Source organism: Saccopteryx leptura, chromosome 8 (genome assembly GCF_036850995.1).
Source record: "Saccopteryx leptura isolate mSacLep1 chromosome 8, mSacLep1_pri_phased_curated, whole genome shotgun sequence".
Lineage (NCBI taxonomy): Eukaryota > Metazoa > Chordata > Mammalia > Chiroptera > Emballonuridae > Saccopteryx > Saccopteryx leptura.
In genome coordinates, this window is record NC_089510.1 from 50,399,167 (window position 1) to 50,415,039 (window position 15,873).

The 15,873-nt window shown below is 37.7% G+C and overlaps 1 protein-coding gene across 4 annotated transcripts in view; it reads left to right on the top strand.

The window, feature by feature from the left end:
- The window catches only part of STXBP5L (syntaxin binding protein 5L), a 351,861-nt gene that overhangs the window by 117,052 nt on the left and 218,936 nt on the right, over positions 1-15,873 (top strand). For all 4 annotated transcript variants that reach the window (XM_066347937.1, XM_066347939.1, XM_066347938.1 and 1 more), the window contains exons 8-9: positions 7,627-7,710; positions 12,044-12,167. In XM_066347937.1, the coding sequence (XP_066204034.1) occupies positions 7,627-7,710; positions 12,044-12,167 (208 nt within the window). The remainder of the gene's footprint in view (positions 1-7,626; positions 7,711-12,043; positions 12,168-15,873) is intronic.

Below are 15,873 nucleotides of genomic sequence, written 5' to 3' on the forward strand. Positions count from 1 at the left end.
GTTTTTTTGGTTTTTTTTTGGTCTGGCAAGCTTTTTATTTCTCCTTCAATTTTAAACAATAGCCTTGCTAGACAAAGTAGTCATGGTTGTAGGTTCTTGTTCTGCATTAATTTGAATATTTCTTGCCATTCCCTTCTGGCCTCAGATGTTTCTGTTGAGAAGTCACATGGCATCCTTATGGGGGCTCCTTTGTAGGTGATAGCCTTTTTTTCTGTAGCAGCTTTTAATATTTTCTCTTTATCACTTAGCTTTGGTATTTTAATTATGATGTGTCTTGGTGTAGATTTCTTTCAGTTTCTCTTTAATGGAGTTCTCTGTGCTTCTTGAAAATGTGAGACTTTTTCCTGCCTCAGTTTTCAGCTATGATTTGATTGAACAAAGTTTCTATCCCTTGTTCTTTTTCTTCTTCTTCAGGAACCCCTATAATGTGGATGCTATTTCTGTTCATGTTGTCTCAGAGCTCTCTTAGAGTTTCCTCAGACTTTTGGAGTCTCTTTTCTTTTTTCTGCTCTGCTTTCATGCCTTTGTTTATTTTGTCCTCTAACTCGCTGATTCGATTCTCAGCTTCATTCATTATGCTTTTAATTCCTTCTGTTGTGGTATTCAATTCTGATATTTTATTTGTCATTTCTGACTGATTTTTTTTATTATTTCAATTTCTTTTTTTATATTTGCTATCTCTTTATTTAGGTGTTTGTAATGACCATCTATTGTTGTTCTAAGCTCTTTGAACATCTTAACAATTGTTATTTTAAACTGCATCCAGTAATTTGGTTAAATCCGACTCATTCAGGTCCTTTTCTGAGGATTTCTCTTGATTCATTTGAATTGCATTTCTCTGCCTTATTTGTCTGTGTATAAGAAGGGTATGACCACTGGAGTCTAATGAGTATTGCCTCTGTATTCTGTTGGTGTAGTCTGTCTGCAGGCCCATCACCTCTTCTGCCGCTGCCTAGGGCATTCATGTATGGATGTTGCTGGTGCCTGCCTGCTGCAGCTGTCGTTGCAGTTTCTGCCTCTCGTCCACAGGAGGGGCTGTGTTCATGTCCCCAGCTCCACAAGCTTCAACCAGTCTCAGCCTTGGCCCCGCACCCACGAGTGGGGTTGTGTGCAGTGCACAGGCTACAAGCCTCGGCACCAAGGGCAGGGATGAGCACCTTTGCTCAGCTGCAGGTCTCCAACTGTTCCCTAGCTTCTGCCTCGCTACTGATGTCAGAGCTGGCTTGTGCATCAGGCCGCAAGCCTCGGCTTGCAGGCCAGGCAGGGCTGTGGGACACACACTCAGCTCTACCTTTTCCTGGGCTTTTGCCCCTCTCCCACTGGAAGAGTTGGCTCGAGTATAGGGTTGATAGCCTCCGCTCAGCAGGTCGGGCAAGGCTGCATGCCCTTGTTCAGCAGTGGATCTCCACCCATTCCTGGGCTTCCACCCTTCCCCAGCAGGTGGGGTGGCAGGTGGGCCTACAGCCATGCTGGACCACTTTTGTGTGTCCCCTCCACCCCTGTCAGGCAAGACTGAGCTCACACCAGGCCTCAGTCATGGTTGGTCCAGCTTCCACCCTGCCCACGGGAACCGTGCTTCTGCATCCCTCTGCCTCCCGCCCTCCAGCAAGCCCTCATCAGTGTGGGTGGGGGCGCTGTAAGTCCGACCCTAACACTCAATACTGCAGTTCCAAAAGCTCCCTCCTTCTATGTGACTCTGCTCTGAGTGCCATGAGAGAGCTTGTTTGGCTGGTGTCCTGCTTCCCTTTGCTGGTATTGCTGGTTCCAGGGGAAATATTCTCTTCAGATTTGGGGAGTGACTCAGCCCAGGGGTTAGGGTGGCTGTCCCTCAAAGTGTTCTCCCTGTGCCTCCTAAATTACACTCTCTTCCTGCTACTCTGGTCCTCTCAGCTCTCCCCATTCCCCAGAGCCCAGGGTGGGTGGTTGTGAAAGAAGTTTTCTGTGTGGTCCCATTAAGAAGAATCCCGGGTCGGATAAAAGTGTCTCATTCTCACAAACAGTATCCTGACTTGTTTTGCAGCTAAATACTGTCCATATGCCTCTTCTAGGCTCTGGGGCTGCAGGCTGGGGCTTTGTTTCTGTGGCCCAGGTCCCTCCCCTATCTGCTAAACTCTCTTCCCGCCACGCAAGTCTCTCTGGGCTGCCATTTGCTCCGGGGAGCTGGGCAGCCCTCTCCACGTTTCCGCTTTTCCTACCAGTCTCAGTGTGGCTTCTTCAGTGTTCCTTGGTTGAAGAGTCCTCTTAGTTCAGTTCAAAGTTGTTTTTTTCCAGATAATAGTTCTTAAAATTAAGTTGTAATCCACTTTGGTTCTGGGAGTTGGAAGTTTGTACGTCTGCCTACTCCATCACCATCTTTCCACCATCACTTTCCAACTTCTTGAAAGATATAAAAGAATACTTGAATAAGTGAAAGGTTTTCTTCCCATCCAAGTACTAACCAGGCCCGACCCTGCTTAGCTTCCGAGATCAGACGAGATCGGGCGCGTTCAGGGTGGTATGGCCATAGATGAAAGGTTTTCTTTGCACTTGGATGACTCATTATTTTTCTTCTATTTCCTGAAGTTTTCTATTTAAAATTTTTTTCTGAAGTCAAATGATTATATAGGTAAACAATTAAAATTTTCTTTTCATATGCATTTTGAAACTGTAAATTTCTCTGATGATAAAGATTCATCTGTATCCCATAAGTTTCAATATGAGGCATTTTTGCTTAGTTTTATTTTATCTATTTTATTATGATTTCTTTTTGACCATTATTTAGGAGTATGTTTTTTATTTTACAAAATAAGTTAGTCAGTGACTGTTAATATTATTTCACTATTGAGAGGGAACATAGTAACTATGTTGTGGTTTTTTTTAGAGAGAGAGGAGGGGAAGCAAAGAGACAGACTCCCACATGCACCCCTACCTGGACCTATCTGGCAAGTGTAGGTAGAGCGCAGAGCATATTCCTAGCAGCTGTGGCTGATGCAATGCTCTGAGAATACTCCAGCACCCGAAACCCTGCTAGGCACACCCAGGAGGGAGCTTTCCCACTGTGAGGAAGTAACTCAGCACCAACCAGGTGGTTCCCTAATCTTTTTAGCCATTGGCTGTGAAGGACACGCTGTAACACCCTATAGGCTGAACCTGTGTATATTAGCTAACTTACTTCCTGAGTAAATCAGATCTGTGTCATGAACCTGGTCTCAGGAGTCAGATCTCTGTGTCTCCATCGTCCTCAGCCCCGGTGGGCCTTGTCCACATTTTGGCACCCGAACAGGGACCCAACTGGCATCCAAGGGATGGGTGAGTGGCCCTCTGCAATAGGAAACTTCTCTCTCACTCCTGAGCCCTGCAGACTTGAGCCCTCCATGCCCTATTGCAGAGCAGGCAAGTTAAAGTTAATGAAAAGGATCTTTGTACCTACTAGGAAATCCTCTCAGGTTTCAACCCTTGGCTTTGGGACACACCTCTTTGGGACCCCGATACTTGGGCCCGAGCTCTCTGGCACGTCTGTTCAGCAGAAGTACATGAAGGGCAAACCTTCCCCCTCGGTCTCACTCCCACTAAGGGACCTTCCCCATTCCAAAAATATTACAGGCTACCCCTCTCCCTAAGGAGCCCCTACCTCCACTGAGGAGGAAAGTGGCTTAGCCTCCGAGTTTAACACACTCGTGGCGGAGCATGCAAAAACAAAACCAACCGAATTGCTAACTGTGTCATCAGCTCTGCCAGCCGAAGAAGTGGAAGTTGCCACTCCTGAACCCCTTTACCATTGGTATGCTGGAAGGACCCAGCCATGGCACAGTGACGGGGTCCACACCCCCTTCTGATGCAAAGGAGAGGTTATGCTTGTGTCTTTCCAGAAAACAGCCCTCAGCCAATTTGGATCCCAGGATGAAATATAAGGCTAGTCCTGGTGTCCCAAGATGACCCCTCCAATGAACACTTCAACCCAGGAAATGGCAAGTCTCCAGAAGAAGACCTCGTGGCCAACATGCACACTTCATCACCTGGGGGGATATGAAGGCTTTAGTGGAGCAAGCCCAGAGAATGGCCTCTGACAGGCCCCCAGGCCCTGGTGCTCTGTTCCTGCTTATGTGTGCTATAATAACCACTAACTCCCAGACGTGGGCGGACCTTCACATCTGGGCTGCTTTTCCCCACCCTGGCATTATCCTGCTCGTAGAGACAACAACAGCAAGCTGTCATTCATCAAGTCCAACTGGCTTTAATTAAAAGAGAAGGGAAAAATGTAGGTAGAGCGCAGAGTGTATTCCTAGCAGCTATGGCTGATGCAATGCTGTGAGAACACTCCAGCTCTTGAAACCCTCCTAGGCACACCCAAGAGGGAGCTCGCCCACTGTGAGGAAGTAACTCAGTGCCAACCAGGCAGCTCCCTGATCTTTTTAGCCATTGGCTGTGAAGGACATGCTGTAACACGCTATAGACTGAAACTGTGTATATTAGCTAGCTTACTTCCTGAATAAGTCAGATCTATGTCACTGAACCTGGTCTCTGGAGTCGGGTCTCTGCATCTTTGTCGTCCTCGCCCCGGTGGGCCTTGTCCACAGGCAAGCCCACTGGGGGTTGGCAATCCATCCTCAGTGCCTGGGGCCAACTTGCTCCAATCAAGCCATGGCTGCGGGAAGGGAAGAGAGAAAGAGAGAGAGAGAGAGAGAGGGAGAAGTGAGAGGGTTAGGGGTGGAGAAGCAGATGGGTGCTTCTCCTGTGTGCCCTGACTGGGAATTGAACCTGAGACATCCACATGCCAGGCTAACGCTCTACCACTCAGCCAAATGGCCAGGGCCTAGTATCTATAATTTTTATTTTTTGGTGTTTAATAGTTAATTTAACAGATACTTATTAGATAACCTGTAGTGAAGAAGTCATGTTATTTCTGTGTCTTTATGGTACTTATATTCTATTACCAGAAGTATATATTTTAACATATATAATTACATAAAATAATAAGAAATATATAATATGTACATAGAATATATATACTGCTCACAAAAATTAGGGGATGTTTCAAAATGAATATGAAGTGATAAAATATCCCCTAAATTTTTGAGCAGTATACATTTGTGATTTGGGTGATATTCATGTTTTTGGTGTGGTCAGTCATGATTGTATGATGATTTTGTTTTTGTTTTGATCCATCATGGTCACAGAGTGACCTTGTCTGATATCTCCTGGGTGTCAGGAGATGCTTTTCTCTGTTTCAATTTTCTAAGTCATTCTAATGTCTTTTTATACTTCCTGTGTTATAATCTTGTATAATTATCTCAATAATTTATGACATTTTGAGGTTCAGTATTTTATATTTTGTGATTTTGCTTAGGCTATTGGTAGTAATGTTTTACAGCTCATTTTTCAGATGTTTACTTTGAAAAATATGTAATATATGCAATAACATTTTAGAATACATTGGGCTCAGATTATGAAAGGTTATATTATTCATTTTCTCACTTAAGTCAGATTTTTCAAACTTCCTACATTGACAAATTTCATTTCCAAAAAGTTCTATAGGAACTTTTTCTCATATACTTCATAGGATTTGGTTTTATTGTATATCATTTTCTCTGGCATGTAAGAATAATTGAAGTTAAAACATATCTTAGTATAGTGTATATGACTTTATATAATTTTTATTTATTTATTTACTTATTTACATGAGAGGAAAGGAGATAGACTCCTGCATGCACTCTGACTGGGATCTACCCAGCAACACTCATTTGAGGCTGATGTTCAAATCAGCCAAGCAATCCTTAGCACCTGAGGCTGATGCTCAGACCACCGAGCACCTCAGTGCTTGGTTTCAGGTGTCCCATTCAATATAACACCATCTACACACTGAATCTTTCCCCCCATGCCAAGTCTTTTTCAACCCCATTTCTCCCACTTTGCCCCTCTCCTCATATATCCACCCCTCCTTCCCTATGTCATATATACATAACACATATACATGGACAACAGAATAACAGTATTGCTATTGTTATTTCAATTTATACTTAATTTTGACTTTTTAAGTTTAGCAACTCATTATGCCATTTCATTTAGTTTGTAAAGAAGCTCAATTATTTTGTCAAATCAATTTGAAAATTTGTTTATGACTTAAAGCAAAACATTTAAGTATATGTTACAGCTTCAAAAATAAATATATACATTACTTTCCTGACCTGATACTTAAAATTTTATTTCATGTTAAAACTACTAACTGGTTTATTTTTAGATGTTATAAAATATTGAGGTAAGTGATTAAGTCTCAGGATATTATGTAGGATTAGCTTATAACCACTACTACATTTTCTGTTTTACCACTTTTTTTTGAATATTGAAACATTGCATTGTATAAAATTTTTTATCAGAGAAAAACTACTAATGGATTTTGAGAAAGTCATCTTAAGGCATATCCTTGGTAAATATTATTATTTGAATATTGATCTATGTTTTATTACATTTATTGGGGTGAAGCTCTAGCCAGTTGGCTCAGTGTATAGAGAGCCTCAGGCCCTGCATGTGGAAGTCCTGGGTTTGATCTCTGGTCAGGGCACACATGAGAAGGGACCATCTGCTTCTCTTTCCTTACCTTTCCCCCTTCTCACTCTCTTCTCCTTGATTGGTCAAGCATCAACCCCAGGCACTGAGGAGCTCGGTTGCTCTAAGCATCAGCCTTAGGTGCTAAGGATAGCTCAGTTGATTTGAGCTTTGGCCCGAGTTAGGGGTTCTCAGGTGGATCCCAGTCTGGGTGCATGTGGGAGTCTATCTCCCTTCCTCTCATTAAAAAAATTTATTGGGGAAACATTGGCTAATAGGATCATATAGGTTTCAAGTGCACATCTCTGTGATACATGATCTGCACATTGCACGTGGGCCCACCACCCAAAGACAAATCATCTTTCATCACCTGTTTTTTTTAACCAATGATACATTCAAGTTAATGAAATATATTAACTCAGAATCATAGCAAAAATCATCATCACGGTACACTGTTTAACTGAATGGTTAAGTCTTGAATATGATTTCCGTTATCATCTGTTCTCAGATTCTTTTATTTTAAAATGAAGAACATATATTTTAATTGTCTTACTGATTTATAAATAAATAACCATTTTTAATGATCTGAATCTCTAGAATATCTTTGTGAACTTCTGAGGGGTCATAAATCTGAGTTTAAAATGCTGCTAGAAATCAAAGAAAAAATAGGATTTAATATAAAGAAACTTGATGCTAAATTTGTGCCCACATTTTTCAAGTGCATAGTACTGAATGGCATGATACATAATTTATTAAACTTAGAGTATTTCATCTTTTATTTCATCTTCATTTTTCTTTCTTCCTTTTTTTTGTTTCAATTTTCTTATTTTTATGCTGTATCGTTTATTTTTACATATTTACTCAGTTCCTCTTTGGAATGAGGCAGATTTAATTGGTCAGTGTTTATATTGAAATAGCTTATTTGCCAACTTTAAAAATATATAGGATGCCCTACATTAAGGATCTGGAAAAATGTAGATTTTAAATAAAATTGTGTTATGTATCAATAGTATGATTTTACTTTATTGTATTAACATTAAAATCTATTTTGAACAAATAAAAGTAATGTTAGAATTACAAAATGATTGTTCTCATGTTTTCCAGCTGCTAATAGGTTATGAAAATGGTACTGTGGTATTCTGGGACTTGAAATCTAAAAGAGCAGAACTTAGAGTTTATTATGATGAGGTAAGTGATTTCTACTGAAATATTTGAAACAGTGTTGTAACTTTATACCTTTTACTTTTAAGCTTTGTATGTCACCAGTATTCTTATCATTGGAACACTGCCTGGTTCTGACTCAGTGTCTCACACTGCCTGTTATTTGCACAGGTTCCTACTCTGAGTTTTCCTGAGTGGAAATTCTGCCTTCATTGCCCATTTTGGAGCCCTTTATGCCATCTTATATGTGTACTTTGGTGCCTGTTACCTATACTGTATAGTCACCTTCATCTAAACTTTCTATTCTTTTCTCTTTTCTTTTTTTCTTCCTTCCGTTCCCCTTCCCCTTCCCCTTCCCCTTCCCCTTTCCCTTTCCCTTCCCCTTCCCCTTCCCCTTCCCCTTCCCCTTTCCTTTCCTTTCCTTTCCTTTCCTTTCCTTTCCTTTCCTTTCCTTTCCTTTCCTTTCCTTTCCTTTCCTTTTTCTGTCTTTTTCTTTAGGCTCTGTGCTTTTGTATTGATCTGTTGTCCTTAAGATCTCTAAAGATACTATTAACTTTCCTTAGAAAATTCTTTTTCTGTAGCAGAAAGTTTAAGTGGTCAAGTTAAGTGGTCTTCTAATATGTGCTGCCTTAGAATAAAAGAGAAATTTTGTGAATAGTAATACTTAATAAAGAGTCAATAAGACCTTGAAGTTTTGTTGTACATAGTTGATAGTTCATAGTTGATGAGTTTCATTTAGAGAAAGCAATTAACTATTTATCATGGAATAGTCTCTGAGTTGTTACCTCAGTTGTTTACAGATTGATTCTAGACCATTATTATTTACCCTGTCAGGAAAAGCTGATATGAAGACAGTGAGGCTGGGAGCAAAGTTGAGAAAGTGGAATTACCTTTTGTGACTGTGAAAATAAAGTTGATCATTTATGCTTTCAATGAAAATTTTTAAGTGGTAGAGTAGGGAGAAATAGGAAATATACAGGTCAACAATCACTGTCTGGCATCACCCAACCTTATATGGAAAAAGTTCCAAAGAACATAAGGTAACACTGATATAAATAAGATTAACTTAAAAAAACAAAACATCTCTTTAGAATATTTCTTTTGTGTGCTCCCTCTCATTCCCTCTTAACAGGTTAATTTTTAAATTTTGATGCCTAAAGATAGCCAAAGGTTTGTAAGTAATGTGGTCATCATTGGTGAAAAATACTCTGACAAGTGTTGTTATACAAATATGCCATTTGTAATCAACTTTTGGGACATCTTAAATCATAAGGAAAGAAAGATTTTCCTTTTGTTAAATACCCAAAATATAAAGATGAGGATGCAAATTCCTCCCTCCCTTAAGACTAGCAGCTAGAGAAGAGTCCAAATGCCATCTGGGAATTCAGCCAGTTGGAATACCAGTAGAACAGCTACAAAGGAAATCCAGAGGAAAATACAAAATCAGATCATTTTCCTATGGTCTTAAACAGTGTAGAAGGAATGTTTCTAACCTTAAACAGCAAGCAAAAGTAATTTTGCAGTGCAATGTTTAAATAAGGATTAACAATGTTGAAGTCAGTAGAATATTATATTACACCTACTTTATACCTAGAAGTCTTTGAAATATTGATTTATATGATAGTTGTATCATTTTTTTGGTATCTTTCCTTTTTGATATCCTTTTACCAGCAAGATTACCATTTTAAGATATAGTCAGATCACGCAATTCTTCACCTCTGAACCTTTGAATGTCTCTCAATTTGTCAACAACATAAAGTCTTTATCTCTTATATAAGACTTAAAATTGTGGTGCCATCTTTTACCTTTAGTTTAATTTACAGCATTCTATATACTTTTCACGTTTCATACATATTACTTCCTATCTCCTAAACTTATCATTTATTACCACCTCTAATCCTTTACTACTGTTAATTTCTTATACCAAATTCCCCTTTTCTTCCACCTATCAAATTGCTATTAATTCTTTAGCCATTGTAAAACTACTTGGCCTATCTAACTACTCCCTTGATTAATAACTATTGATGAATTTGAGGGTTTCTTTTTTTGTTGTTAATCCAAACTCATTTTCAGAAATAACTATATGAATTTTACATCCATATTAGTTGTGAATTTATTTTATTCCATTAGTATTTTTTGAATAACCTCTCACAGAGAAATCTCTCAGTTTGACATGAAGCTAACCTTTTAATTCCTTGAGTAACTGGCATTTCTCCTTTCTTCCCAGCTTTTTGGGTTTTCTTTTTTTTGTTTGTTTTCAAGACATTTAGTCACAGCCACTGAGTTGGCCAAGCTGAACTGGCTAGTGTTTTATCTTCCATATTTTGTTTTCTATCTTTAAATTTTTTTTGACTTAGTTGTATTATATTTGGCATTTTAGCAGACCTCTAAAGTCTTTTTTTTTTTTTAAGAAAGGAGTAGGGTAAAAAAAATAAATAGAAATTGAATATTTATTCATTAAGTCAGTTCAAATGCCAGCTCTTTAACAATGCACTATTTGACATTCTCCTTCCTAATAACAAGTTGGTTATACATGCCTACTCTTCTGTATGATAAGTATACTTCTTTTATAGTACTAAATTGTCTTGCCTTTGTGTTGTAGCTATTATTTTGCTACCTGTCTTCACCAGCAGGTAGAAATTAACTGGTATAGGAAGAAGGGTTGGGGCTGGAGACACTTTCTCTGCCCCCACCATATGTAGAAAAGCAGTTCTGAGAGGACTTTACATGTAGAGGTGGCAAGAAGAAGTGACATTTTGGCCTTGGCCAGTGACTCAGTAGATAGAGCATAGGCTCAGCACATGGACCTCTGGGTTCAATTCCTGGTCAGGGCTCACAGGAGAAGCAACTATCTGTTTCTTGCCCCTATCTTCTCCCCCTTTTTTTCCTCTTCCCCTCCCACATCCAGTGGCTTCATTGATTTGAGTGTGGACCTGGGTGCTGAGGAAGCTTGGTTTGTCTGAGTGTGTCAGCCTCAGGTGCTAAAAATAGCTCAGTACTCAAGCATTCACACTAGACGGGGTTGCCAGGTGGATCCCAATCCAGATGTATGTGGGAGTCTGCCTCACTTTCTCCCCTCCTTTCACTTAAAGAAAAAGAGAAGTGACATTTTTCTTGAGCCATCTACAAAAGTAAGAAGAAATAAGCAAAGGAGAAGACAAACAAAAGTGGGGTTTTACTTTGTTTCGTTTTTCCTCCAACTGCCTCTTCTGAATCCTGGCAAAAAAGAAGTTTTCTCTGCCTAATAATGAAGACCAGGATGAGAGAAAAACATAAGTCCAGGGTATTATGTTTTTTTCCACTTAATCAAATCTTGCTTATCTTTTGAGATACAGCTTATATCCTCTTTCTTTTATGATCTGTCTAATGATTACTCTGGCTTTCAATTTGTAGGTAATAATATTTATTGTTTAGAAGTTCATTTATATCAGTCTTTCTTATTTTACTGTTTTTCAAGTTCCTTTAAAGGAAAGGATCGTGTATACATCTGTTCAGCTTTTATGTCTAGAGCACCTACTTTATGCAAGACACTGTGCTACCACTGGGAATAAATTTAGGAAAATGAAATAATACTTTTTAATGTTATCTAACTTACAACTACACAGTGAACCTGTAAATATAATATAATATAATATAATATAATATAATATAATATAATATAATATAATATAATATAATATAATATAATATAATAATTAATATAATATAATATATATTTTAACTTTCCTTGCATCAAATCAATTTAAAATGTTTATGTTAGAAGCAATATGGTACAAATATTGAGAATATGTGTTTTGTAATTAGATAAACCTTGGCTTTAAGTTGGGTGACCTGAGCAAGTATCTCAATCTCTCTAAGTCTATTTTTGCTATGTGTAAGTTAGAAAAAAAATACCTGTTTTATAGGATTAAATGAAATAATGTATATAAAGTGCTTACCATTGGTTTAGCATATCATAAACACTCAGATGGTGGCTCTTACATAAATAATTTTAAAATCAGCTACTTTAAGTGGAACTAGTCCACTACCTTATCAGAAATTATTTAATGTTCCTTTTTCTTTTACGTAAATAAATTTCAAAGAAAAATTATTATAGGTTACAGGGAGGATATAGAATGTTATAATGTTAAAAAACTTATTTAACTTTTTTTTTTATCTCAGGAGATGAGTTTTGGTAGCTTTTTATAAGCCCTTAGAGGGGTGAACCAAAGATAGTTATGATCTGGGACAGAAAAACTACATATGTTTAAGTGTTATTGTGATAGTAATTTAACGTCAGAATATTTTTCTTTCTGAATATAGAATGACATAATATATCAAGTTTCCCCCCTCTACTTGTTTTCAATTGTTATTTCACTAGGCTATTCATTCAATTGATTGGCATCATGAGGGCAGACAGTTCATGTGCAGCCATTCAGATGGTAGCTTGACTTTATGGAACCTGAAAAGCCCAAGTCGTCCTTTCCAGACCACAATTCCACATGGTAAGATGTATGCTTTCAAAAGAAATAAACTCCAGTGTTATAGTGCCTTGATTTAAAGTACAAAAGGTATCAATATATTTGGTAGAAAGAGGTGATAGGATATAGTTTCTGATTCTAAATACCTCTTTTATATCTCCCTCAGATCCCCCACATTATGCCCCAAATTTTCCTGTCTAGCCACTTTCCTACCTTGTAAGTGATACTTATATAGACCTTCCCAACCAAAAATTGGAATGGATGGTCGAAGTACAGTATCTGAAACAGAGGAGATAATAAAGGATATTTTGCCAGTTTTAAGTGTTAAGGAGCTAGTGAGAGAATCATATTACCTAGATCTGACATTCAGACCTAATTCCTATACTGCTTTTTGGTCTGTTGTTTTCTAGTTCTCCCATTTATTTCCATTTATGCCATTTCGTTCCACTAAATTATGAGAACTCTGGTATTACTATAGGTTGTATTTATCTATCTTCCTCATTGAAAAGAGGTATTTAACATTTTTGTTGGACCTCTCTACTGAACTGGGCAGAATAAAAAGTTCAAATATAAGAATATCTTTTATTCAGATGACCATACTATTTCCAAGAATATTGGTGATGATTTGGATTCCATGTTTATCTCAAACTATTGGTTGTTTCTTAGAATAGAGAAGTCAAAACCTTCCATTTAACCAGGCATTCTGTTTTATAGTTTCTGAGCAATTATTTTAGTATAACATTTAGAAAACAGTGGTATGTTTTCTTTAATAATGAGTGACTTATAAATCACAAGATGGAGTTATTTTATCTTGTGTTGGTCTGCCTTTTTTTATACCACAGTTGCATGCTCCATGTAAAAGTTTAATACATTGAACCTAAACTGCTTTTCTTAGAGATTACTTTTCATTTAGGTACTTAAAAAGCTTTATTTAAAGATTTCTATTATGGAAACCTTGGATAGGTATGTGCTATACATCTACTCAGGTTTAATTATTTGCTTTTATGGTGGATTCTCCTCCCCCAAACCCTCCCCCAATCTTTATAACTTTTATTTCCAAATGTGTAATATGATTTAGTAATAAATTTTTTATTTCTGTTCTTCTCAAAAGTCAACTTTATTCAAGTTCTTTTTGGCATGATTGGATAATTGATGCATATATTATATTTATTTGAGTTTGGGTTGGTTTCAATAATTCTCTTTTTGAAGAGATGAAGTTTTATTTGTGTGTTGTTGAAAATATCAGCATCTTTGTCTCTCATAACATATAAATCAAGTTAAATTTCTGCTGTCTCATCATGACATAGTTAAGCCAAAATAAGTGATTTAGATAATAGGGGCATCCATTGTCATATCTATCTACGTTCTTTGGATTAATTTTGTTTTCTTTTGTTTCAGCAATTTTTACTTTCTAAAATAAAAAATATTTTCTCTAAGTACCAGTTAAGTTGCCTATAAACTTTTATATGTAATTTCATTAATAATATGCAATTTTTGTTAATGTCAGTTTGAGGTATTTGCTAATCCCTATTACAATTTTCCTTTTTACCTATTAGACATGTGATTTCTAACTTCTAAAACTATTTTTATTGGAGTTATTAAAATTATAGTCAGAGAAAGTGGCATGATTTGAGTTCATATACAAAATTTACTGATATATGCTTTGTAATTACATATACACAATTACTATAAAGTTCCAAGTATTCTTTTTTTTCCCAAGTATTCTTGAGAAGAATGTACAGTTCCTGTTACACACAGTTCAAACTCAAAATTGTGTTTTTTTACTTTATACTTTCTAAATATATTCCTAAGTGATTGTTTGATTTTTCAATTTGGAGAGAGATTAGTTAAAATCTCTATCAATTCAGCCCTGGCCGGTTGGCTCAGTGGTAGAGCGTCGGCCTGGCGTGCAGGGGACCCGGGTTCGATTCCCGGCCAGGGCACATAGGAGAAGCGCCCATTTGCTTCTCCACCCCCCCTTCCTTCCTCTCTGTCTCTCTCTTCCCCTCCCGCAGCCGAGGCTCCATTGGAGCAAAGATGGCCCGGGCGCTCAGGATGGCTCCTTGGCCTCTGCCCCAGGCGCTAGAGTGGCTCTGGTCACGGCAGAGCGACGCCCTGGAGGGGCAGAGCATCGCCCCCTGGTGGGCAGAGCGTCGCCCCTGGTGGGCGTGCCGGGTGGATCCTGGTCGGGCGCATGCGGGAGTCTGTGACTGTCTCTCCCCGTTTCCAGCTTCAGAAAATAAAGGGGGGGAAAAAATCTCTATCAATTCATATTTTCCATATAAATTAAGGTGGTTGATAGCATTTATCAGATTATCTGTTATTACTGATATTTGATGAATGCTATTCCTGAGAAAGTAGTATTAAAATTTCTAGATATGATTATAAACATGTCTACTTTTTACTTTAATTCTGTTCTTTTTTGTTTTATAAATTTGAAGCTTTATTATTAGGCATTCATTATATCCACTATAGAGAGCATATAGTTGGGTCTTGATTTTTTATCCAGGTTTATATATCATTTAGCTGATTTGGGTTCAGGTATACCAATTTATTTTTGTTTCTGTTGGTCCTATCATTTTTGTTCCTTTTTCTCCCCTTTTTGCTTTCTTTAGGACTATTTTAATGTTTTTATTAGAATTGCATTTTTCAATTTCATTTTCAATTTACATATTGGCACTTTATCTTCAATTTTTTTTTTTATTAAGTGAAAGGCGGAGAGGCAGACAGACAGGCTCCTGCATGTGCCCTGGCCAGTGTCCACCCCACAAGCCCCCTACCAGGAGATACTCTGCCCATCTGGGGCTGCTTCTTCATTGCTTGGCAACCAAGCCATTTTAAGCACCTGAGGCAAAGCCATGGAACCATCCTCAGCAAATGTGGCCAATGTGCTTGAATCATTCAAGCCAGGGCTGCAGAAAGGGAAGAGACAGAGAGAGAGAGAGAAGGGGGAAGGATAGAGAAGCAGATGGTCACTTATTCTGTGTTCCCTGACTGGGAATCAAACCTGGGCCTTCCACACATGGGGTTGATGCTATACTGCTGAGCCAACCAGCCAGGGATTCACATATTTTTTAATTAGTTGCTCTAGGGATTACAATTATATTTTCTCAACTTTCCACAGTCTATTAGTGTCAACATTTTAACACTTTGCATAAAGTAAAGAAATCTCACAATCTTACAGATTTATTTACCTTCACCCACTGTCCTTTATGCAATAGTTTTTGGTTGTATTACATCTAAATACATTGTTATAATTTTTGCTTTAAGTAGCCTTAACTATTTTTTAATTAAAAGGAAAATATTCTTCAAGGGGGAATAAGGAGGTAGGGGAGATGTATTTGGTGGACACTTGAATCTATACACAAATTAAAATATAAATAAAAAATAAAAGGAAAATATTCTTTTGTATTTTCCATTATTATTTTCAATGCTTTTTATTTGTTGCTGAAGATATTATGAACATCATTTAGCATTTCTTTCCGTGAAAATTAATCCCCTTATCCTTTCTTAATCTAAAAAATTCTCTATTTTACTTCCATTCTTGTTGTACATTTTTGCTGAATATAGATTTCTGGATGATTATGGGTATGTTGTTTTCGAGGTGTTAAAGGATTTAAAGCTGTTGTTCCATTGTCTCCTGGCTTACGTAGTTTATGAATGAGAAATGTGGAATGTTTTGATTTTTTGCTTCCTCTGTATAAAATGTGATATTTTATTCTCTGGCTCT